The following is a 26,450-nucleotide window of genomic DNA, read 5'->3' on the forward strand; positions in this document are numbered from 1 at the left end:
CAATCCAAAGACCTGTCTGCACCCTTCCGGGAAAATAAACATCGCAAGCTTGAATTGATAGATCTGTCAACTGCAAGATAAGCTAGATTGCAGTGAAAATAAGAACCTTTAAAGACCAGACCACTCCAAATTTCTCCATCTGGACACATTCTGAACTGAGTTCACTAGCACTTATTCCCGAGCAAGTAAGAGTGCAGCCGGAGTATTGAATCCAGACAAAGGGTAAATCAGTTAAAGTCAAAGAAAGTTAGACTACATCTCATTGATTTCACAGAATTAAATCTTAACTTAGTCATTAAACTTACTTAGTGACAAAAAAAAAGAGAGTGAGAGAAAAGCCAGATTGTCCTTGTACACAATCTGAAAGCAAGGATAGGCAATACTTTATTAAACCACTAATATTTCACTAACAGGCAAACCTTTGAGTCCTACGGAGATCTTCATCAAGATGAACATTACAAAGAGGGGGGAATCTCCAAATTCCCCATGGCCAAATATTGAGACCAGTGTCAGAAAATGTAGCCATGTTAGTTTGTGCTTAACATACCAAAAACAAACAAAAACTAAAAGAAGGCAAAAAGTTTTGGCACTTTAAGGACAAACTGCTATATTTTAATGTGAGCTTTCATGGACAAGTCCACTTCTTCAGACTTTGAGACCAATTAAGTTCCAAAACAGAGACAACTTCAGGTAATCAACTTCAGGTTTCACCTCCAGAGGTGGAAGTTTCATTGTCTTCTCACTCTTGATAGACAAAGGGATGCCTGTCATTTAGCATCTTTCCCACAGCCTCCAACAAAACTGGTAACAGAGGCACACAGATTGAATGGTCTTGAGCAGGGGAAATGGGAAAGACATTTAACACCTAGTTTACACATTAGGCAAGACACAATCAAGTGCAGCCAAATTAATATTACCCAGTGGCTGAAGAGAAAGTGTAGACCCCAGTTCTTCTTAGGCAATGGCAAATCACCTTGGTGGCTTTAACAGAGTTGCTATCTCCGAGTTTAACTTTAGAGCAAGAAAGATAATGCAAAAAAGAAAAGAAAAGAAAAGAAAAGAAATGGGGATATTTTCATTTTAAGTTTGTTGGAGGAAGCCTGGGAAGGTGACACAATACATGAGCTATTTTCCCAAATCTGTGTACTCTATTTTCTCATAAGGCTTTGCATATCAAAACCATCCAAGTACTATCATCACATCTAGTACCCATTTTCCTGAATTCAATGATGATGATGATGCGCTAATTCCAACTCAGGGCAAACTCCCCAGGGTTTTCTAAGGATAAAGCATTCAGATGTAGTTTACCAGTCCTTCCTTCTGGCGGCACTCTGGAACTATGCAGCTTGTCCAAGGCCATAGAGGTGGCAAGACACTTAAACCTATCAGCTACACATGATTGGAATGATGTTGGCTGCCCTCTTCTGGGAGGCACAGTAGAGATTCAGATTCCCAACCCAGACACTCCAAGCTAGACAATCCATTGCAATCCACAAGATCAAAGCAATTTGCACAGATTGAACAGAAGGATGGACCATTATGGCAGTATTATCACGTACATAAGAGGATACTGGGAATGCCAGGCTTGCTCCAGATAAATGATTGAGCCCAGGCCTCTGCTGATGCTAAGTGATGTACAACAGAACTCCAACACAGCATGTGGAGGACTATCAATGAAAGGACGTAGAAATCAGATTGACTACGTTAAGACTGCACTCTCAAATCTGCATTGCTTTTACAAGGACTCCTCCTTCTCAAAGTACTAATGAATTACAGATTACCTCTATCCATAGACTGAGACATATCCATTACATACCTATCACTGTCATAGCAATTTTTTAAAAAGCATTTGCGCAGAAATCCTAATTATTTTATATGGCATGTAATCAAATCTTCTGCAATCATGTATCCCATCAATAACTGTTGATTTTACTGAACTGTGAAAATCATAAACCCCACACTTAATAGCATCAGTTCTTGAGGTCCCCCCTCAAGAAGCTTCAGACTACCTCTTAGCCTACTGATTGCATTTTAAAAACACAAATCTGTGGTTAAAATGCCATCTTAATATGAAAACATGGCTCCAACCAACCACTTTTTTCTCCTCAAAGTGTTCTCTTCCACGGTTTTCGGTACAGTGCCTACAACTAAAGCCCATGGGGTTATTTCGGTGACCACTACAGAGGCCAGTTTAACCCTGTGATGCAGTGGTTCCACTGCAGTCCTTCAGTCAAGCCTCTGTTCACCACCTAAGTTTGATCTCAATGGGTTCAGGTGGCCGGCACATAGTTGACTCAGTCTTCCATCCTTCTGATTTTGGTAAATTGACAAGATATTGATTGCAAAATTATGTTGTAAACTGCCCAGAGAGTGTTCTTGGACTATGGAGTGGTATATAAGTTGAAACAACAACAAAAATTCAGATAGCCACTTTGGCATAGTGGATGGACCAGTGGTTCGCAATCAGATGTTCTTGGACTTCAGCTCGCAGAAATCCTTGCCAACACAACTAGGAGTGAAGACTTCTGGGCATTTTAGTACTGTATAACATGTCGTCAAATGGCACCCAATTCTTTTCTGTGCCACAATGGAACCACAAACTAAACACAGTACCACAACCCAGGCATAGATCTGTAAAATCAGCACCACCTATTCACACAAGGTGAACGAAACAAAATACACCACCATCCCAAATTCTAAATGGATACTACAGTACTGTAATCAAGATTGTTACCCTGCAGACAGCACTGGTGAAGTATCTTTTGTCAGGAAACTCTTGGTTTTAAAAGCTGTATTTCTCTGTTAGATTTCCAGAGGCAGATCTTCATTAAAACAATGAACTATTCTGAGCGTAAGCAGGATGACTTCCGTTCAAGAAAGAAACATGGCATGTTAAGTAGCAAGACGTGTCTACTCTCACTCCTACCCTGGCTCCTCATGTCCACAAACCGATTAACGGAGAAAACCAGTATTGTTTCAGCCCGCAGGACAAAGTGAGCAATTAAAACCACCGTAGGTCTTCTACACACCCAAGTCTAGAACATGGGAGCGCCAGAAGGGTCCCGCTTCTCCATAGGTCATGAGAAGATGCGTGTCGAACTCGACTCTGGATAACTAATTTAACTCGCACGAAAGCGAATGTAAGACCAAAAGCCCTACGTCCTCCCTTCAACAATACTCCGCCTCCGGCCAAGGATGTTGGGAATGCAAGCGGGAGTCCGTCTGCTTGGCCTCGCCTTGCTAGGAAAACATTCTCCATCTCCTCTTGACCTCTTGACCTCACTTTCCGACCCCGCTCCCTCCAGGCCCAAGAGCCCTTTCTTCCTCCCTCCTTTATACTTCGCTCCCTCGCACGGGCTTCAGAAACGAAACCGAAACGGGCTTCACACCTTTGCACGCACTGAGCCGGGCAGGCTCGTTGCGAGACCTGAGGCATGCTCGCCTATTGGCCACGGCGGCTGAAGCTACGAGAGTATCCAATCAGGAGAGGCGAAAACAAACGCCTTGGTTCGGGCGGGCTATAAAAGAAGGCGGCACGTTCCGCCGGGTAGCGCGTGGCTGGAAAGGAGAAGAGGGCGTGTCTGTGTGTTATGGCTACTATGCTGCAGGTAGGCAAGCGTGCATGCATGGCGTGGCTTCCTTAGAAGACGCGTCTAGGTCTTTTGTCGTGCGCGGAATAGCTTTAAATCGTGCTGCTTTTTTAAAAAAAAAATGGGTTGCGTGGAAAAAATTGTTCTGGGAGCAGTTTTGGCGGCGGTCGACGCTCTTCGTCGCCAACAGCGGGTGGTTTGGGAAGTGTGAAAAAGATGGTCTCCTTGGCTGTTCGTTTTCTCCCCACCCGTCAACCCCGGGAATCGCCTCACCCCTGTTGGACTGAAATAAAAAGTGTGGGGGATGAGGCGGTTTAAAAGCTTCACGGTAGAGGAAACAGTGCTGCGGCAATTGCTGGAGTCTCACAAACCCTTCCTGGTGTTCCGAGCTTGCGTTGCGAAGTCCCTCCACTTACAGTATTTCTTCTAGAAGCCTTTCTTAGCCCGGAGTCTGCTTTTGGAGTAGGATGGGACCGAGACTCTGTGTGAAGAAGCCCCCCCCCCTTTTTTTGTTGCCTCAAATTACTTTGACTTCCTAGGAAACAAACAACTACAAAGTGTCGTGTGGCGCCTGCAAGATGAGCGAGTTTTCTTTAGTATGAATTTCTGTGAACTACATGTAGTTCTTTTCTTCAGATCAAACCTCGAAACAAGGGGATTCTGGTCTGCAGAAGTCTTGCCAAATGAAAATCGCTAGTCTCAGCTGGCTGGCTAGCTCAGTGGTTTTTGTATCTGGCTGCGGGCCAGAGGTTGGGAGATCCAATCTCTGCTGTGCTTCCCGTGAGTAAGGAAAGCCTGTGTGGCCTTGAGCAAGGGCATCTCTAGAAGAAGGGAGTGGAAAACCACTTCTGAGGACTCTACCTGGAAACCCCTGAAAACAGAGCCCACATCAGCTTTGCATTAACCATTAAGCAAAATAAGCACTTCATTATGGCATCAACAAGGGAAGGGGGCACCACAGAGTTTTTCTTAGTGCCAGATTTACAATGGACCATGGTACTGTACAAATGGTGCACCCTCCATAACAAACCACATCCATTGCTCATTTTCAGCTCTCTCCCGCAAGACCGCCAAGAAAACCACCTCTCTACCTAAAGTAATTATGTACTAGTAAAAGTAAAAGCTAAAAAGTATAAAGATTTGCTTTGTGAGAAAACTCATATTTTGAGTCATATCACCCTCATCATGGTTTGGTGTTTATTTTTACTTCTGTATTTTGGGAGACTGGATAGGGATAAGGATAAAAAGCCTCTGGTCCTTTAGTCCCATTATCTCTGCTCTATATGTGCAAGCCAAAGAAATAACAGCCACTGTTTAAAATGCCCCCAAAGGGATTTTGAGCTCTTGTTTGAGCTTTTTAGTTTACAGATTGACAAAATTTCTCTACATTAATCAAAGCATGAAAGCACAAGATTTGGCTGGAAGTCGCTCATTTGATTGTATTAATGATTTTGCAAACAATATATGGTTCTTTTTTTGCCATATAATTAAATTACAACATTTTCATGCATAAAATGTCTGTGTTATGTTTTTTTAAAGCCATGGGAGCCACTGTGTGTTATATTCATAGAGGGCAACATTACCTTTTCTGTGTTTAGGTCCTCTAAAGCAGTGGTCCCCAACCTTGGGCCTCCAGATGTTCTTGGACTACAACTCCCAGAAGCCTTCATCACCACCTCTGCTGCCCAGGATTTCTGGGAGTTGAAGTCCAAGAACATCTGGAGGCCCAAGGTTGGAGATCACTGCTCTAAAGGTCTTGATCTAGCTGTGGTTGCCATAAGTCAGAATTGACTTGACTGCACTCAATTGTTATTTATATTTATTTATTTAAAATATTTTTATCCTGCCAATCATAGAATACTGTAGTGAAGTTGGAAGGGGCCTACAAGGCCATCAAGTCCAAACCCCTGCTCAGTGCAGGAATAGAAATCAAAGGATATCTGCCAGGTGGTTGTCTAAGCTTCTCTTAAATGCCTCCACTGTTGGAGCGCTCACCACCTCTAGAGGTAATTGATTCCACTGTGTCACTGCTCTAACAGGAAGTTTCTCACTAAGCAAGGTGGCTTACTTCAGTGGTCTCCAACCTTGGGCCTCCAGATGTTCTTGGACTTCGACTCCCAGAAATCCTCGCCAGCAGAGGTGGTGGTGAAGGCTTCTGGAAATTGTAGTCCAAGAACATCTGGAAGCCCAAGGTTGGGTACCACTGGCTTACTTGATTTAAAGGCAATGTCAAAACTGAAACAGTAAATATACAAATATTAAAAAGGAACAAATAAAATATCACTCTGAAGATGGTAAACACAAGTAGTACTAAAGAGCCAGTAAGAACAGTAGTGTGGTAATAGTCCATCTAAAAGTCACCCTCATGTAGCCAGTCACTGAGGGAAAGCTTGTCTGAAGAAAAAGGTCTTTTTGTCTGCTGGGAGCAGCAACAGAGAAGGCCCTCTGGTGACTCAGTTAAATAGGTATGAGAATTTGATAGTGAAGAAAAAATAAGCACATACTTGGAAAAGTGCTTGGAAAAGTATGTGGAACATTAGAATATTAAGATCTATGTTAATAAGGATAAAATAAACTCTGTAAGTTAATTTAGAGGTGGTACTTTATTCCAGTAAAACAAAATCATATAGTAAGCATTCTAAGAAGTACTGGAAAGGATGCCAGAAAGTAGGTACTTACCTTGATATATGGTGGAAATGTGAGAATACATTTTTAAAGGAAATAAATGAAATAACCGACTTAAACATAGTTGTATGTCCTAAAATAGTATTTTTATCAATATTTGAAAAGGAAGAAAATGCTAGGACTACTAAAGAATTGGTTTTCAATTTGTTGATACTGATAAGATTAATTATAGATAGGAATTGGAAAACAGCTTGTAATTACCAGTTAAGTGATTACTGTATCCCAAGCTTCCCTTTAGCAGTCTAATCCTCCTCCTCTTACAGTCATGGCCAAAAATATTGGCATCCTTGCAATACTGTCAGAAAACACAACCCTTCTCTCAGAAAATTGTTGCAGTTGCAAATGTTCTGGTACTCACATGTTCATTTCCTTGGTTTGCATTGGAACAACACAAAAAAACTGCTCCAGGGCCTTCAGATCTGAAGGACACCTTCTCCCAACTGCTGTTTTACGATCTCTCCACAGGTGTTCTATGGGATTCATGTCTGGACACATTGCTGGCCATTCCAGAACTCTCCAGTGCTTTGTAACAATTTGAGTGCTTTTTGAAGTGTGTTTCAGGTTATTGTCCTGCTGGAGGGCCCATTACACTGGCCACTATGTTGCGCCCCAAAATTCCTTGGTAGTCATCAGATTTCATGATACTGTTCACACAGTAAAGGCATCCAGTGCTAGAAGCAGCAAAGCAACCCCAAAACATCTTTCAGCCTCCACCATGTTTGACTGTAGGGACTGTTCTTTTCTTTGAATGCCTCATTTTTCTGTAAACAGTGCCATGATGTCCTTGACCAAAAAGCTCTACTTTTGTCTCATCTGTCCACAGTACGTTGTCCCAGAAGGATTGTGGTTTTGTCACATAAGTTTTGACATACTCTAGTCTTGCTTTTTTATGCCTTTGTGTCAGCAGTGGTGTCCTCCTGGGTCTCCTTCCATAGCGTCCCTTTTAATTCAGATGGCGACGGATAGTGCAAGCTGACACTGTTCTGTGTCTGCAGATCAGCTTGAATTTGTTTGGAAGTTAATCTGGGTTCTGTATCCACCATTCAAACAACCCTTTGTAGTAATTTTGCTCTTCCGTCCACGTCCACAGAAGTTAGCTACAGTGCCATGATGATATTGCGCACAGTGAACAGAGGAACATTAAGATGTCTGGAGATGGACTTGTAGCCTTGAGATTGTTGTTCCACAATTTTTACTCTCAAATCCACATACAACTCTTTACATTTAATTCTTTTCTCCATGCTCAGTGTCACACACAACACAAAGGTTGAGTCAACTTTTCTCCATCTTAACTGGTTGCAAGTGTGATTACTATATTGCCCACACCTCTTACCTGCAACAGGTGTGTCTAAATACAAATTAAAGGAGCATCACATGTTTGAAAAGCAATTATTTCTTACAGTTTAGACAAGGTGCCAATAATTTTGGCCAGTGCATTTTTAGGTTTCTGTGTGGGATTGTATTGGATCTGATATTTCTTCTGTTTTTATGTGAGTGGGTGGGTGGATGGTTCCAATGCAAACCAAAGAAATGAACATGTGAGTATCAGAACATTTGCAACTGCAACAATTTTCTGAGAGAATGGTTGCACTTTCTGACAGAATTGCAAGGGTGCCAATATTTTTGGCCATGACTGTAGAACTGTAGAGCTGAAAGAGACTCTATGGATCATTGAGTTCAGCTCCTGTCAGAAAGGCCCAGTGGGGGAACTGCACTCCCCACTTGTGGCTCTGAGGCCAGATACCTAAACCGCTGAGGTATACAATAATTATAAACATACATGTAAAACTGAAGAGGGTGATAATTGGCAGATGTTTTCAGATATATATATACAGTATATCTGAAAACATCTCTCCATATATATATGGAGAGAAAATGGGATTTAATAGGAGCAGCCATTGATGTACTTGCCATTTGGCAGTCCTACTGTGTTTCCTCGAAAATAAGACAGGGTCTTATATTAATTTTTGCTCCAAAAAAAATCACATTGGGGCTTACAGTGGTGCCTTGACATACGAATGCCTTGACCTGCAAACAGCTCTGTTCACATAATTTTGCTTTTACTTGCGAACACAAAAAGGCATGGAGAAAGGGCGGGAAATTCACATAGCTAAATGTAGGTGGTGACGAAGCTGTTTGTTTGTAGCTCTTTCGCCCCAGCAGTTAGAGAGTGCACGATCCTACTAAGGCGCTGCTTTATACTTTTAAAAAACTGTTCCGGGTATTTTTTCAGCGTGGTTTTCAGATGGGGGGTTTATGTTTCTGTGCTGTGATGGGTCTTGGGGGGTTTGTTTTTGGGTTCCCCCATTTCCGATGGGGGGAGTTGGTTGCTTTTTGGAGTGTTTTTTCCCATTTCTGATTGGGTCTTGGGGGGTTGCTTTGGGGGTTTCCCCCCATTTTCAATGTGTCTTGGATGCTTCCCTTGCTTTCTTGCTTCGTTCTCTTTGCATTTCTGATCTGCTCTATTTGTTTTCTGTGCTTTTGCAATAGTTCCTGCATGCTTCCCTTGCAAATCAGAAAAGTTTTTGCAAGGGTCTGTGCTGGCTTGGTTTAAAATGTGTGGGTGTAAAATGTGTAGTTTTAGCATGTGTTTTAGACTCCAAACTCTCTCCCTCCCCCATTGTTTTCTCTGGGTGTATCTCCCTCCTTTCCTGCTCTTTTTTTAACCTAAGTCATCTTAGGTTTTTTTTAAAAAATCTCCCCCTAGTGGTAGAGGACGGATTAACCGCTTTTGCATTAGTTCCTATGGGAACTAATGCATTGACTTACAAACCATGCCTTGACATAAGAACAAAAAACAGCCAGAACAAATTAATTGGGTTTCATTGCATTACTATGGGAAATGCTGGTTTGATTTACGAACGTTTTGACTTATGAACACCATTCCGAAATGGATTAAGTTTGTAAGTCAAGGCACCACTGTATTTTCAGGGGATTTTTTTTTTTCATGTACAACATTCTACATTTATTCAAATAGTCATGTCATCTTCTTCTGGTTGTTGCACAATGGTAGAGGGTGGGGTTTCACTTAACTAGAGCTCATTTTGGGGGTAGGACTTATATTACAAGCATCCTGAAAAATCATACTAAAGCTTATTTTCTGGTTAGGTCTTATTTTCAGGAAAACTGCTTATATATGACAGGAACATGTGCACTAAACACTTTGGATTCTTTAAATATTATATAAATGCTGTTACTGGTAACCTCTGGGTAGTAAGTTGCAATTTAAATTATCTTTTGGGACTCATTATTGGAGGCTGTTGTCCTGCAGCAGTGAAGGGTGTTTGATGGACTGAGGTATGGTGAGCCCAGCTGAATCCATGTTGTGTTTGTAGGTGTCCGCTCAAAAGTGGAGTGAGGAGGTGAATCAGACTAACAAAGCAGCTCTTCTGGCTTGGGTGAAAGAGACAGGAATCCAGTTAGTGCAGATCAATGGCCAGAGAAAATATGGCGGCCCTCCACCAGGTATGTAGAAAATGCTCCTTCTGTATGAAATAGACTTGCGATCCGGTGGTGTTAAAACTATTGATATGCAGTTCAGCTGCTGGGCAGTTCTTTTGGCGACAATGTTGGGAGGTGGCATCCTTTTCTAAAAGTCGGCTTCTTATTATCACCAGTAAACACTGATTGCTGCTAATCTTTCCTCGACAAAAGCAATTCTCTCTGAGACACACAGGCACCCAGCATTTCCTACTGATATTCCAGTTCATAGTTGGTCTACCTGGATCTGAATATAAGTCCATGTGTAGCTGCATGCTAAGTGACTGCATACTTTCCCTGTGCAATAGGGTATTGTAGGGCTGGGATGGGGAACTCTTTTTTTGTACTAGAGGCTGAATTCAGATTCGGTTCAGTTGTTGAGTTGTGTTCTGGCGGACTTACATACAGAGAAAGAAGGCATATCTCAGTTACACACATGCTTACTCATTGTAAATCCCACAATATCAAAATTTTAATGGCCTTAACTTCTGTCCAGAAAGGCAGTCTGTTTGTGACTGGAGACCAGAGCAATAACTACCTGTTTGGGTACTTTTGCCCATCTACTCAGCCCTTTCTCCAAGAAAATAAATGTGGTCCCTCCCCCCCAAAGAAAATGTTTCTGAGGAGAAGTGACAATATGTCTGCCCTCAGGCTTGCCGGACAACAGGCAGCTGTGGCAGGCATGCTGTGTACTCTGTGCCCAAGAAGACAACTGTGGCAACATCAAATGAGGAGGATGTGCTGACCACCACTATCAGCACAGGGTTTCCTAAATGCCTAACTGGGAGGCTCCCCAAAGCCAGACCCCTCAGGAGGGGAATAGTCATGGAATTGTCTGCACTCAGCCTCCCATACAGCGAAATTCAGGGGTACCCAGTGAAACTGATCAACAAAAAGGGTGAAAAGCTGAAGGCAGGATGTCCTAAAGCACTGGAATGAAAAAAGGCCTTTCCTGTTCCCTCAGCAACACCTTCTCTCCTTATCTTTTTGAGTGATCTCACTCTTCTACCGAGCCACTTACCTCAGATTTTCCATGTCTTGGCCTCGTTAGATAAGTTAATTATAATATTTTTAACCCACTTTTCTCCTTAAGAAGGGTCCAAGGCAGCTTACATCATTAAAAGACAATATTAAAGCTGAAACAATATGTATGCAATATGTAGCTTTCACATGGCAGTCAGGAATAACATAATGCGTGCATACAGTCTTTCTCTTGGTCTCCAGTGACACTCCCTTACACTTGGACATCTTTTATAGTTCTTTCGTCATTGCCCTTCCAAGTCTGTCTTCTAATTTAGTGGAAGTCTCCATTTGGATTTATGATTGAACCAAGTTATAAAAATCTGCACTCTTTGACATCTGCTCCCTTACCATGGGCCAAGATCAACTAACACTCTGGGCAGAGCACCCCCCTTCTCTTACATCTAGCTGGTCTGGTTAAGCTTATTCAGAGGATATCTAGAATTGTGCATGGCTGGCAGGGAATCCTTGTGCCTGGAAAACAGCCTGCAAAGGGAGCTGGCTTTTGACAGCCCTCAGAATTGGACATTTTAGGAGCAGAGTTGATGTTGACAGTGTTCAGCAGGTTCTGTGAGGGGAGTACCAATCATGCCACTACTGCCATAATCTCCTTCCTCTTGGGCATAGAGTGTGCATACCGCAAATGTGCCCATCTTTATCACTGCCTAGTGGGGCAGAGGGCAGCTCCTGTGCCGTGGGGTCCTCTTTTCTTTGGCTGTAATCATACATTTTCTTTTTCTTTGGGGGGAGCTGTTGGTGAGGCCACAATATTGCTAGGGGGAACTCCTTTACTCCTTTCTTCAAGCAAGGGACTGCTTGGCTTGACCCTTTGGAGAACTTCTCTGAAAGTGAAAAGGACTGGGAGGCAGTGTGTTTACTTCTCCCCCCACACTCACCAGGACGCACAAACACACACCCCGTTAGATTTGATGCCACCTAAATGTGGGTGCCTCAGAGCACAGCCCAAGTTGCCCCACCCTAGTTATGATCCTGCTGGAGGCAGCAGGTGGAGGGGTTTCCAGCACAGTATTGAAAGAGGAGGTACGTGTTGGAGCCTGCAGAAGAAGGTTGGGGTCTAAATAGGACCCCCCCCATGGGCTGGAAGTTGGTTGTCTCTGTTCTGCAGGAAGGAAGCTGCCATAAAAAGGATGCTGATAACAATGTCTTCTCCTGCCAGTGACACTCTTTTTTCCTGTTCTTTCCGCAGGCTGGGCTGGCAGTGTCCCACCATCTGGTACAGAGGTTTTCATTGGGAAGATCCCACAGGATATCTATGAAGACAAACTCATTCCTCTTTTCCAAAGTGTAGGGAAACTGTATGAATTTCGCCTCATGATGACGTTCAGTGGCCTTAACAGAGGTTTCGCATATGCCAAATATATGAACCGCCACAGTGCCCAGGAGGCCATTGTTGTGCTCAACAACTTTGAAATCCAGCCCGGCCACCCCATTCTGGTCTGCAGAAGCACAGACAAATGTGAACTCTGCATTGATGGCCTGGCTTCCTCCGTGAAAGAGCACCAGCTTTTGCCACTGCTTCAGGAACTCACCACAGGGGTGCTGAGCCTCTCTTTGCACCCCAGCCCTTACAAGAAGCAGAGACAACTTGCAGAGGTGAAATACACCACCCATCAGGCTGCAGCAATAGCCAAGAAATCTCTGGTAGAAGGTTTGTCTTATTCTGTGCTCTATAACCGGGGTCCCCAACCCCTGGTCCACAGCCTGGCACCTGGCTGCAGAGACAAAGCTCCCACACTATGCACACACACACACACATGCCCTGCCCACCTGTGCATGTGTGCATGGGTCCCCCGCACATCTGCCCACGTGCCCTGCTCACCCACGCATGCGCGCCCTGTCCATGCACAGACCCCACACCCCCAAAGAGTTTGGAAAAGGTTGGGGGCCACTGCTCTATAAAAGGAGTCCGACTACTGGTGCTGCTGAGCATTCCTTGTACCTGCCATTTATCTTGGAAGCATGCCCCATCCACATGTCACTCCTTCCCATCACTTTCACCTTTAGCAGTGCTGCAGAGGACCGATAGAAATTTCAGTTGAACATTGGCAGAGGCATGGATATTATGTAGTTGTTCTCTGGTGGTTTACGGATGTGGCACTTGACTTGATACAGAGTTGAATGACCATATTACGCACCAGTATGGAGGAGCTCAAAGCTCTTGCTGTACACATAAGTGTAAATTTTGCCAATTTGTCACCATAACATTGGACTTTGTTTTGGCATTTTTTCTTGTCATAGTACTTGTTGCTATAATTTTCATATAAGAGGTACATTCAGATTGACGTGAAGTTATTTCCTTTCTTGTGCAGGTACTTTGTGTCTCTTTGGAGACCAGATTGAAGTGGATTGGCTGAAACCCAGCATAAAGCAGGAGGTCCACAAGGGTGCCCCAGTTCAGGATGTCCCAGAGATCCTACCATTCAGTCACACTCGGAGAGATGCCCCTAGCCAAGGGCCTTCTGAGCCAGCAGATTGCCATATGTTATCAGCTGTGGGCAGTGTGGTGGACTATCTGAAATTGGAGTGTGAGAAGCGACAGCTGGGGCCCCCTCAGTTCTACACAAAGTGTGTACAGAGGAATCCAGAAGGTTGGCTGCAGTTTTGGTATCAGGTGACCATACCCAGTTGCCCATCTCCTTTCAGTGGGTTAATCTGGATCAAGCCAGATCACTCTCAATTGGAAGACCATGAGAAAGTCAAGAATACAGTAGCCTTGCAGCTGCTGAAAGTGCTGGGTAAGTGTGCTTAAGACAATTTCTTTGTGGAAACAATCATTTTATGTCATTCAAAGGGATGCCAATATTTCAGAGGGTAAAACCAGAGTGCTTTACCTACTGAATGTTCAACAAGGGAGTCCAGTGCTTTGCTACATCACAGTCAAACAGCAGAATCTGGCACATAGCCAAGCCAGGAGGTCTCCAGAAAGGACCCTGCAGGTGTTTGTTGAAAAACAATGTCATATGTTTTCTGGAGCCTTCAAAGTGAGACATTTTATTTCCTGGAATGAAGGTAGCCCATGTATATTTGGAGAGCTCGGCATAAGGAAAATCAGAGCAATGTATGGGCCTTGCCAGGTCATTTTCTCCCCTATCACCTCTGCACCTCTAATGCCATCTTGGCTTTCAGAAAAATCTGGATCACAGCTACCGTGTTTCCCTGAAAATAAGACAGGGTCTTATATTAATTTTTGCTCCAAAAATGTATTCATGGCTTATTTTCAGAGGCTGTTTTATTTTTTTCATGTACACCAATCTACATTTATTCAAATACAGTCATGTAATCTTCTGGTTGCTGCACAATGGTGAAGGGTGGGGTTTCACTTCACTGGGGCTTATATTTTGGGGTAGGGCATATATTACGAGTATCCTGAAAAATCATACTGGGGCTTATTTTCAGGTTAGTCTTATTTTTGGGGAAATAGGGTAGATATGGTCCCCATTCATTGCAGAGTGTGTGCAGGGATGGCAGTGGTTAATTATGGGTGATGGAACATTTTGACAGAGATCAAAATCATACAGCACCTTGTTCTAGACCTATAGTGAAAATGTTGGGAAGGTATTCTAAATCTTAAAAATCAATGATCCCAACAAAGTACAAATGCCTATAGTGTTAGTAATAATGTAGGAGGCAGTTTGTTTGCCATTCTGCTGAGCTGTTCTGTGTTATATTTTTATTGCATTAAGTTTTTTCAGCATTTCCCACTATATAGTACTACTTACTCCTAGTTTTTTCTCACAGCAAAATTTTAAAGGTTGGGAATTTTAGGTGATCATGTTTTTCTAGAGCACATCACATGAAAGCAAGAAATAAGCTAAATGGGCAACTGTAGCCTTTGCCTCCCAGCTCAATAATTATTTTTGTTTAACAAATAGATTACACTTGATATGGTAGCTTCTTGAAGTTTATTTAAAATTGGCAGTCTTCTAGTCGTTTAATGTTACTCAGCACATTTGGAAGAACTTTAAGAACTGTCATGTATGCCATCGCAAAATGGTTCCTATGGGAAATGGCCATTTCTAAAATAGCTGCCTTAGTGGGTACAACCACTCAAAAGTGTGCCAGAAATTGAAACTAGTAAAGCTAAAAGGTAGGTTGCCCCAGAATCTGTGTAAAGATTATTGAGTGAGCTGATATATTACAGAGCAAAATGTATGATCTGAAGCCACCTGTCAGCTTCACTTCTGCAGGAATATCTTCAGTATTTGAGGGTGGAAGTTTGTGATGTTAACCGTATTGCAAACTAGGTTCTTTGCTCTGTAGGCATGCAAGCTAAAAACTTTGCAGAGGGAGAGGACCTTGGGGAGTCATGACAACTGACTATGCATACTGTGGAGACCATGGATGCTGTTTCAGAGGTTATTTTGTGTCTTTTTTTAAGGGAGTTTCAGATAGTTTCCAAAATCACTGAATTGTTCAGGTTTCCATACAGACCAATGTAAGATAAAAGCAGCATTTTTCCTATGCTGTTTGGAGCAGAGGATCACACTTCCTCAAGAGTTGCTTAAAAGAAATACAGTAGAACCTAAGCTTACAAACATATTGAATCAGTGTTCGTACGTAAAAACATACGTAAGTCAAAGCAAAATTCCCCATAGGAATGCATAGAAAAACATTTAATCTGTTCTGGCTGTTTTTCGTTCTTATCTAGGGGCGCCATTTGCAAGTAGAGGCATTAGTTCCCATAGGAACTAATGCAAAGCCATTAATCTGTACTCTACCACTAGGGGGAGAATTTTTTCTTCTTTTGACCTAAGATGGTAAAGGTAAAGGTTCCCCTTGACAATTTTTGTCCAGTCTAGTTCGACTCTAGGGGGCGGTGCTCATCCCCGTTTCCAAGCCATAGAGCCAGCATTTTGTCCGAAGACAATCTTCCGTGGTCACATGGCCAGTGCAACTTAGACATGGTCCCTATTTATCTACTTGCATTTGCATGCTTTCGAACCACTAGGTTGGCAGGAGCTGGGACAAGCAACGGGCACTCACTCTGTCATGTGGATTCGATCTTACGACTGCTTGGTCTTCTGACCCTGTAGCACAGGCTTCTGCGGTTTAGCCCGCAGCGACACCACGTGGTCAAAAAAAGGGCAGGAAAGGAGGGGGGAGGGAACATCCTTTAAACAGAACACATTTTTTGTTCGTAAGTTGAAGCTCTGTTCACAAGTCGAAGCAAAATTTTGCGACCAGAGCGATTCGTAAGTCGAAATGTTCATAGGTAGGGATGTTTGTAAGTCGAGGTTCCAATGTATGTAAATAGCCCCTGAACACAAAATGATTGGGATTTGGTGACAGAACATGGAAACTAACTCTCTTCTTTTCCCAACAGGGTTACCAGTTGTGTAAGACATAGAACTGCTCTGAAGTTTGAGAGGGCCCGTGTGCCTCCTTGAATGTAACACAAACCCATATGGACAGTGGGTGCCTGGTCTTGTTTGTCATTTGTAACTGGCATGCATTGTTTCTTTTGGGGCATTTTTTCCCTATCATTTCAGTATTGCTAAAATGTTTTGTGTTTTGTTCTTTGAACAACCCCCATTCTTTAGGGAGGGGGAGTGGAAGAAAGGTTATGTGCTTCTTCCTAAGCAAGTGAAGTAAGTGAGGGTATTCTGTGTGCTGAGTACTAGGTTTTCCTTCCTAAAGCAAGTACTGTGTTAAGACGAAATGTAAAGGCTAAAGTAGACACTATATTATGTAGTGAGTAAGGAAGCCTCATTTTCTTCCAAATAAGTGCACAGGAGCCCAAGCTGATCATCACGCAGAGATAGGAGAAACTTAAACCTACCCTCCCCAGTTGGGGTTTCCTTAAATTCAGCCACACTTTCCCCTCCGGGGCTGATAAAAGAGGGGGAAACTTGATTGATGCCGTTGGCCCTTCTACTGAGATACAGGGGTTCTAAGTCACATTGAATCCCTGTCCACATAAGTAAGACAAAAAGGAAGATTTCCTTACATACTACTTGTTTAATGCAACTTTAGGTTCATCTGTTAGCATGCCAGTCACGATTCAGTTTCAAGAGTAAGGAGACAGTTTTTCTTTATTAAAATATTATTGTTTTTTGTATTTCATAAATTTGGAATATGTTTTCAGTTATGTTTGGAGTATGTTTTCATTTGTTTGTACAATAGTTTCAACTGCTTTGCAGTCAGGGTGATGTTTCTGACTACTTTCTGGTGCCTCTTAATAAGCACAACGCAGCTCCTGTACCAACCAGGTGGCTTTTTAACACAGGAAACTATTCCTAATGAATGATAATATATGCAAATAAGGATTTCAAGTAAAAAAGATATACATCATGTCCATTTAAACTACACATTTTTAATAACTGTGTAACATGAGATCCCGAGGCACTTGAGTATTAAAATAGTTTTGAAAGAAAAATGTGTGGTGTCCTTTTATTGAAGCATTAAGAATTGGAGATGGGATTTTCTTTAAAAACAAAAAGTGGAAAAGCCACAAAAGTTCTTTTGCTTTCAGGTTTTCATTGATTCCCAAAAGATAACTTATTAAACATGGAAGGATTTGCATCAATGAAAGCAGGGTACACATAAATGCTGCATTTTTCATGTTTCCCTTTTCTGTTTAATTTCTCTTTCCCCCTTTGCCTCTTCCCCTGAGTAATTTTTTCAACCAGTAGTGCTGCCAGGGCTGGAGTCAACAGCCAATCAGAAAGTCCAGGAGAAGGAAGCACAAATTTTTGAATCTGTAAAAAGGCCTGGATTGGTTGGAACTGAGTGGGAGTGATGCTTTTTTAAAATCTGTCATTGCCAGTGTTGTTGCTTTTTTGTGCAGGTGGAGCTGGGCAGTAGGATACTGGCTAATGTCTATAATGGTTTCTTCACCTGAAACAATTTCTCTCCAAAAGTTACACCGCATAAAATCCCAACAGAATGTTGGCATCTGCAGTTATATAAAAATTCTACATTTTCTTTCCAAACTCTTAAGTTGCAATATGACATCTTCTCATTGCTGTAACAACCTGGTTGTACTTTCCTCATGAACCAGAGACCCAAGACAGAACACCTCTTCCACAGCTCTGCTGCAGTCTCAGGAAGATTCTGACTTTTTTTGGCTGGATGCTTCAGTACCAATTTCATTGGTGCTGTCCGGAGTTTTCTTCACAAGAAGACAGGATCAACTATCATGCTGACTCCTCCACAATACAAGGACATACATGACTGTCTGCAAACATGGTAGCTTCCCACTACCTATAGTTACAAAGGCCCATCCAGATAAGTGACCTCACATATACAATTGGTGTAAGACTTTCAGTCACTGTCACTCTCCATCATGTTGTCCCTTTCCTCTAGGCTTGCAGGCTCCTCTCTCAAATCTGCAAAGAAGTCCTCCCCACTGCCAAAGGCTTTATGGCTCAAAGATTTCAACTGGCCACTTTTCTTCTTCTTTCTGTAATCATCCACAATTACTGAGCTAAGTGAAGAGATGTCCCAAAATTTCACCTTCTGGTCATGGCCGCAACTGGCAAGGAATGGGCTAGTATGACATTTGGCTAGCTGCTCAATAGGCTCCCCTACATGCTGCCCAACGCTGCCTATCACCCGGTTGGGCAAGATATTTACTGCCCTGAAATCAGAAGAAAAAGCTCAATTAATGAAGCACAAGTTTCTCTGTAATAATTTCCAGTATTTTGCCCTAGAATGCATTGGGGTCAAGGGAGAAAGCTAAATCTGTTTTTTAAATCTTAAGTGCTTCATCTGTATCAAATACTGAGAGCTTAATATTATGAAATACGGCACAAAGAGGAGCACAGGAGAAGGATGGAACCAAGAAAGGAAGAATCAACATTAAGATAAATCCTCAAAATATTGTAGATTTTTAAAGTCTGTTCACCAATGAAGAAAATGCCTACAAAGAGCTACATTTTTCTGCAGCACCTTGAGGGAAGTTCATGCAAAAGGCTATATTTATTCTGCCTTGCAGGGATTAGATAGGAATCCAGCCAGTCTGCAGTGCTCTTAAGTAGAGATGGGAACAAACCAGGAAAATTGCAGTTCATGGTTTTTCACTATTCAGACTACAAACCATGAATTTTTCAACAAAACCAGCTGTTATGGTTTGTGTGATTCAGGACTTCTGGGTGCAGTAAAGTGGCCCCTATGTCAGATAGAGACACCAAAGTCACAGTGAGTCTTCAGCTGAATCCCCTCCCCATCCCCTCCAACTATGGCAAAGATTGGATTTGGAATGTCTGAGTTATCGCCCCTCAAAGTAGGACCCCTCCAGGAAAATGCTTTTCAGAAGCTGGCTAAAGAATACTTTTTGGGAGGGGAGCTATAACTCAGACGTCCCAAATCCAGTCTTTGCCAAACTTTGACTTACTCTACTCCTCACCCACTCCAAATCTGAAGATTGGATTTGGGATGTTCAGGTTTTAGGCCACATACAAATCTCCAATGCTGATAATAGTTCAGCATTTTGTTTCATACTGGGCAGGCATGTTTCCCCGATGTGCTCCAAAATGAACCACAAAAAGGTGATACTTTTTAAATTGCTTCATGGTTCATTTTGCGCTATCTGTACTCTTTAAGAAACTGGCCCAGACAGTTGGGTGCACTCCTGCTAGGGAGAACGGTCTTCACAATCCTATCCAATACTGGGATATGTCAGCATGTATTGAAGGTTATATTTTCTCTGGCCCATCTCTTACAAAAGCTCTGGCTGTAGCATTTCCAGCAGCACATTTCAGCATGTTTATTCAGTGTTGATCAGAATAACCTCCTGACATACCCATGGACTCTTACCTGATGACCCCATCAGTGGAGCCTGTGCACACAATGCTCTCTGTTATGGGAAGCATGCAGTCAATGGACTCCGCCTTCAGTGCAAAACGGTCACTGGTAGCCCCAAAACCATCCCAGTTAAAGAGGTAAATGGTCCCCTCACTGGAGCCACAGGCCACTTTCTTTCCTCTCTGAGCAAGGAAAATAAAAGAAAAAGCAGTGTGATTCCTCTTTCCTCTCCCATCAACAATGAAAAACAGCAACAGGGAAGACTACCTGACAATAAACTTTTCCCTCTTAAGAGCATTATACTGCAGATTAGTGTAACAGGAAATAGCTGCCAAAAATAGTTCCGTTCCACAGTTTCTATCAGGATGCTGAAGCAAGCAAGCCTTTCTGCACAGCTGCCTCGTTAACACTAACCTTCATAAGTGAGATGGCTGTTAAATCTCCATTCTGAGGCTCAGAGAGTAGCTCAAAGCGCCTTCTCTTGATGTTGAAGACTCCCAGAGTTCCATCTCCACTGCAAGAAATTGGAATGGTACATCATGCTTTCTCTTTATAAGAAAATTATATCTCCCTTTTCATCGTACAGAAGCAGTGGACTTATGTAATCAAACCCAGCTGAAAGCTGTTTTGGGGGCAACTCAGTATTTTAGCCCCAGAGAAGGGACTTCAGCTGGCACATATGTCACAGGCTCTCAGAAAAGAGAAAAATGAGGCCAGGAATTGTGGCATCTGGATCTAAAAGTTCCTGGTCTTCCACTCAAGGAACATGCAAAGTGCCACCACTATCAAAAGAGAGCAAATCCGATTCCATTGAAACTTTCAGTTAGCAAGAGAGTGCAAGCATACCTTGTGGTGAGCAGCAATTTCTTATTTCCATCCACAGCAATATCACTAATGTATTCTTCATGCTCCTTCATTTCCATGATGGAGGTACCCTTGCGCAGATCCCACACTTTCAATTCCCCATTGTCATCTCCTGTGGCAAACAGATGTTCATCTATCACCAGCAGGCTGTTTAAACCAGAGCTGTGGAAATTCCAAAGATTTATCAACCAAGCCAGTTCTTTAGCTAATCGACATATGAGAATATACCCTATTCCCACTCAGAACGGCTGCCTCCTGTGAGATCCTGGCATCCATACAGCACTTCTAGTCAGAGCACAGAAACACTATGAGGAAGGAAAGCACCTGGCATAACTCTGAAGGGTAGAATGAAAGACTTAACAGGGCCCAAAACAAAATACACATCTCAGGGCACATGAACATTACATTTTTTTTCAGCACTGCTGCAGGCTCATGTGTACCAAAAAGAAAGAAAAGACTAAAAGTCCTGTGGACTTGAAAGCACAACTACTCAATAAATGCCATGCCATCAAAGCCACGGAAAGGCTGGAAAATAGTCCCAAATGCTTACCTGTGAGCTTTGGAGAAACGTGTTATGAGACGGCCTTCCTCCACATTCAGGATATGAATGGCTTTATCCTTGGACACTGTGAAGAGCTCTAGAGGGCAGAGGAAAACCACTTATGCCACTGCATATGAGCAAAACTCCATAGGGTATCTTAACTGGCAATATATCTATGTAGTCAATAGAAAATAAAAGTGTATCCCAATTCCAATTGGCTGTGCCACTGAACAACCCCAATTCCACTGAGCTATCCAGCCAGTTTCTTATTATTTGTTTATGATTAATTATGCAAAGAACAATTCCTACGATCAATCTTCAATCAGGAGAACACAAATACTAATTGGGGGAAAAATGCTGCAACAAAAAGTATTGCAGCCTAAAATATTACCTGGGTGCTTAAATATAGATTACCATCTGCAGTATGGACCTATTTTACAATACAGTTGTAAGGTTGGCTAATAACCTGCATGAAACTACATACATAAAATATATAATTTATGGATAAGTTTGGAATGTGCTCAGAACATGGTGACCAAAACAGTGAAAGGTCTGGAAACGAAGCCCTATGAAGAAGGTTGAGGAAGGTAGGTACGTCTAGCCTGGAAAAGAATGAGGGGCATTTTCAAGTATGTAAAAGAAACTGTCTTCCAAAACTAATAGCTATCACCTCAAGAGACTATCATGCAGCACATCCCATACATTAACAATGTTTTCTGTGAAGTATAGTATGTCACCCAAAATCTATTGCCTATTCACTGGCCCACTTACAGTCCTGGTTTTATGATAAGGAAAAACTGATGTCCCACTAGATAATGTGTTTTTAAAATGGTTGTTGTGGGTTTTTCGGGCTCTTTTTTAGAATCCTCAGATCTTTTGCACTGCTGGGATTCAACCAGACTTATAATTGCACCTTTTACATGTCTACGCAACACTGAGTTCGAAACACTGATTTTCAAAAGTTAATTCATTGTTTGATTCTTAGTGCTATAGTTTAATATTATCTGTTATTTTAAGCTTATCAGATTAATAAAGTGTTACCAAGGCACTGCTTTTTAATTAGTTTTCTTGTTATTAAACATTCCCACACACAATATATATAAAAGCACCTTTAAAAAGCCTCCCCTGGAGCAAGTAAATGTTACTTGTAATTTTTAAAATAACAATGTTACCAATCATTATATTAGTTCACAAAATGAAACTTCTCATGCTCATATCATCCAGAAAAGTAATGTTGCAGGCAGTGTTGTTACTTGTAACACATAACCTTCAAGCTACAACACAGAAATAAGTCCTACTGCAATGTCCACAAAGTATGCATAGGGTGGTTAATATCCCTTCTTTGGTTAGATTAGGAGTGAATCCAGTTCACTATATATTAGCTACAAGGCCAAAAACATGAAATGAGAACTCACTGTGTCCATCATGAGAAAAGGACACTTCTCGACAAGATTTTAAATGATGTCCTGAAGACCAAAGCTCCTTGTTCCCACCTTCCAAACAGGAATATGAATACCTGAAAATTTTTAAAAGAAAGGAACCTGTCACAAAGCAGCAGAGCTGAAGAGGAAAGCTACCCAAGGAAAGCAGCAGGACTGATGAAGCAAGGCAAGAAGAGAGTGAGGAAATGTCAGTCTGAGGCAGGAAGATGTAAGAACCTCTTCTAAAAGGGGAAGACAGCAGTGGAAGGGGCCAGAGCACCCCCATGTTTTCATCCCCCCTCCTCTAAATACACTTTCCACAGCTAAACAGAATCAGGATCAAATGGAAGAAACAGTAGGTTAAGCACCACACCCCAAACAATCCTATTCAATATGACTGTTTTCCCACTGCTACTAGGAGACAAACAATGGCCTTGACCAGGATCACTGAAACAGGAGACATAGTAGAGAACCCTTCACCTCTCACACAAGTGGTCTAGAGAGCCACAAAAAGATTGACCGTTTTGACTGCCAGTGAAATTTTGTTGCAGAAAAACTGGTTGCTGCTTCTGGAGTGGAAAGATTAGCTGAAAGAGCCATTGCCCAGGGAACACTCAATTGTATCCACATTCTTTAGGGAGGATCCTTTCATGCCCGTCATCGTTTGAAGAAGTGGGTGATAGTTGTCCAAAGCTTACAGCAAATAAAATTGGTTGGTCTTGAAGGTGTCACGAGACTCTTGTCAGTTTTGCTGCAATAGGCTAAAAGGCCTAAACATCTGGAAATTTTACCAATGTTTCTACCTAATGGTAGTGGAAAGGGATAATTCTCTGTGGCTTTCACCTGCACTGAATGCAAGGGCTGAGTATGAAAGCTGTTCTCTCTGGAAATCTGTACTCACACATAGACATCACCATCCACATCTCCAGCAGCTATGATATCCCGGCAGGGGTGAAAGGCAATGGTGTTTGCAGCTGCTTCAAGCGAAAGGTCTTCAGGGGTGTCTCGCAATCTAGGTTCATGTTCCACTTCCTCCTCATCTGAAGATACCTAGGTGAAGATGGGGGGAAAAAAACAAAAGACCAAAGCCACCACAGAAGCTGAGTTATTCCCTGACTCCAAGAAAAGTTGTATCAGCTGATGTTATTTACCATCACAGAGCATTTTACAATCCTAAGACTATTCTTCCAAGTGGAGTCACTCTACATGCTTTAGCCAAATCCAACAATCATATGGTGAAAGATGTATGGAAAGTAGTTTGTAGCCATAAATGGGCAAGCCAGCTCAGTCAGCCGGATCACAGAAGAGAAGACTTCAAGCTTTTATGACTGGCTTTTTGCTCAACTAAAGCCTCCAACGAAGAACCTCCAACAGGTTTTTGATGCAAAGATACTATGTGCGTAACTCACCATCTTTGCACACAAAAATCAATACTGGTCACCTCATGTTATTTTTCCTTTTAAGAGTTTAACTCAGACCCTAGTCTAAGGGCTGGAGTGTGTGATGCCACTATTCTTAAATAATTGAGAGCTGCAAACTTTGCCTGATTCACTAAAAATCAATCAGGGAGTTGCCAGTAGCAACTACCTTCTGCCTAACTGACAGACCCCTCTTGCCCTGTCACTCACAGAACCATCTCAATGGATTCTTCTTCCAGTTTCCCCTGTTTATACAAAGTTCTGCTTTGGACAGTATTTTTATTGGATCATTAAGCAGTGGCTAGTAAAGAGAATTTTTGGAGTTCTCCAGCACTCTTGAGTAAGGCAAATATGGTATAAAATCTGAAACGATGCCCATGATCTTGAAAGCAAACTTGCACTCCAAGGTCACTTGGGAGTCCTGCAGATTCGGTATGCGACTGAAGCCTCAAATCTATCCAATTTTACAGCCTCTCTTTCTCTGTGTGTCTGCAGATAAAAGCCCGGTTTGGCAATGAACTAAGGGGGCGAAGTCAGTCTTTTGTCTGCAAGGAGAGGACAGATTCTAAATGAGCAAATTTATCAGAAGACCGAAGAAAGAGAACAGCCACTGATCACCTCCAGCCTCGAGGGAGATCTTGGTTGCTAGGAGATAGTCAGAAAGTACTCACCGGCTCGGGCGCCGCCATCTTGAGGAACGTGTCTGTCCGGGCGGATGTACCGGAAGCCTATGACGCATGCGCATCAATCGAAAGGCGGAAATAATGAAAACCGTTTCCATCCGCCAGAAACCATAGACGTCGATTAAGGTCGAATGATATTTGGAGAGTGGAAATACGGGGGGTTTAGGTTCTTCGTTCTGGGGTATTGACGGCTGCGCTTCCAAATAGGGAACGATGTGCTTATGCTCTTCCTAACTCGTGGGGCTTTATTGCTTCCCCGTTATTAAAGGAGAGCCTAGAAAGCTGCCCTGTATCACGGGAAGGCGAGAGCTCAAGTCCCGGAGAAGAAGGACTGCTTAGCTGGCTGCAGAAAGGGAGCCGTCCGTTATGGCAGCCTGGAGGGGGCGCGAAGCTGCCTGTCTCCCGACCTTGCTTTTAATGGGAGAGAATTGAAACACACGCGGTTGCCCCCTATTTTTCTCTCTTAAGAAAAGCAGAAGGGAACAGAAAATGGTTGATCCGCTCACTCTGATAAGCAGGGAAAGCAGCAATCACCCCCCACCCTGCTAAGAGTAACTTGGGCAGTCGTTTCATACCTACACAACAAGGCTTAACAAAAAAAAAAAACTTTGGGGAAAGAACCCCCACTGTCATGGAGAAACAGTATCTTTGTATTTCAAAAGCCAAGTTTACCTGCTAAGATAGGCACTCCCACTAACAATGACCAGGAGGATGTTTTGGTAATCAACATTCTGGCAATTCATTGCTTGTGTTAATAATGCTACTATCCCTTTGAAATTTCATTTTTTGTGCTGACTTCTCTTGACCTGCATCTTCACAAAGCATACTGTGTATGATACTGTGGCTGAAATTTTTACTCTGTGTGCCTGAGAATGTGGGTTGTAATTCACTAAAATTCACAGTCAAGTAAATCTTTTAGTCTTTAAGGTGCCACAGTACTTCTGTTTTTATTGTGTGTGTTACTAATTCTCTATTTTTCTGAAAGTCACCGGTGGAAGCTGTTTCATCAGGTTGAGTGGCAATGGAGCCTCTTGTGCCACCAAACCCCAGAATTTTTCCCGGGCCAACTGAGCCCAGTGGTTCCTTCGCCTCCTCCCATGGCCACACAGTGTGTTACCTAGTGGTTTGTATCCCATCTTTGGCCCCCATGGGTGCTGCCTGACCTTGTAGCAATCTCACCTTTACTGCAGCAAGTTTATGAACATTCCTAGGGTTATAGAACAGCCACGAAAATAAGAGTCAGCCAGGCGGTGGGGTGCAGCCTTCATATCTCTTGGCCATAGCAAATGCCTTTTCACAAGGCCAGTCTGAGCAAGGAAGAAGACTGGGCTTTTTGCTCATCAATGGCCAAGGGCACGGCTGGTATCTGTTCACGCACCTCTGTTGTACTGTGCTAGTCTAAAAAGCACCAGGTACTTTGAAACAGATGGATTTAGGCTCAAGCATCTCTTAGAATCATATTCATAATGTTATAGTATAGGTTTTACATCTTCAGTAAATCACACACACATCTGGATTTAAAACAATGGATTTCTAAAACTTGTGTTTCTGATTATTGTAGCAGGTAAGCAAACTCACTGTGCGCAGTACAAAAGGATGTTTGTAGTCTGCAAAGTACTTTTATTTCGAGGACTGCAATATTTTGTGGGATGGGTGTTGTTTGTCATACCAGAAACATAACAGGTGAGAGGAAAGCATTTCTTTCTATATATAATGGCAGCTGGATGTGTGCTGAGGAGGTAAGAGTATCTGACTGCATTTTTGCTGAGACAAAATCTTGATGAATATTTATGCTGTATATAATACTGTATAACTATTATATACAGCATATATATAGGGACGTGATGGTGCTGTGGGTTAAATCGCAGAAGCCTCTGTGCTGCAAGGTCAGAAGACCAGCAGTCGTAAGACTGAATCCACACGATGGAGCGTTCCAGTCAGACATGACTGGACTAAATGTCAAGGGGAACCTTTACCTTTAC

At 42.5% G+C, this 26,450-nt stretch overlaps 2 protein-coding genes across 2 annotated transcripts; one reads left to right on the forward strand and one right to left on the reverse strand.

Annotated features, from left to right (window-relative positions):
• The first annotated feature begins 3,354 nt into the window (after window positions 1-3,354).
• DND1 (DND microRNA-mediated repression inhibitor 1) lies at window positions 3,355-17,172 on the forward strand. The gene is made up of 5 exons (XM_020799404.3): window positions 3,355-3,608; window positions 9,611-9,740; window positions 11,983-12,444; window positions 13,106-13,531; window positions 16,120-17,172. Exons 1-5 carry the CDS (start codon window positions 3,591-3,593, stop codon window positions 16,134-16,136), a joined length of 1,053 nt encoding a protein of 350 aa, XP_020655063.2. The 5' UTR covers window positions 3,355-3,590; the 3' UTR covers window positions 16,137-17,172.
• WDR55 (WD repeat domain 55) lies at window positions 17,090-24,528 on the reverse strand. The gene is made up of 8 exons (XM_020799403.3): window positions 24,457-24,528; window positions 23,269-23,417; window positions 22,362-22,462; window positions 20,956-21,043; window positions 20,388-20,567; window positions 19,956-20,055; window positions 19,554-19,723; window positions 17,090-18,375 (listed from the first exon to the last, which is right to left on the reverse strand). Exons 1-8 carry the CDS (start codon window positions 24,472-24,474, stop codon window positions 18,060-18,062), a joined length of 1,122 nt encoding a protein of 373 aa, XP_020655062.3. The 5' UTR covers window positions 24,475-24,528; the 3' UTR covers window positions 17,090-18,059.
• Between the last annotated feature and the right edge of the window lie 1,922 nt (window positions 24,529-26,450).

Source organism: Pogona vitticeps, chromosome 4, assembly GCF_051106095.1.
Source record: "Pogona vitticeps strain Pit_001003342236 chromosome 4, PviZW2.1, whole genome shotgun sequence".
NCBI lineage: Eukaryota > Metazoa > Chordata > Lepidosauria > Squamata > Agamidae > Pogona > Pogona vitticeps.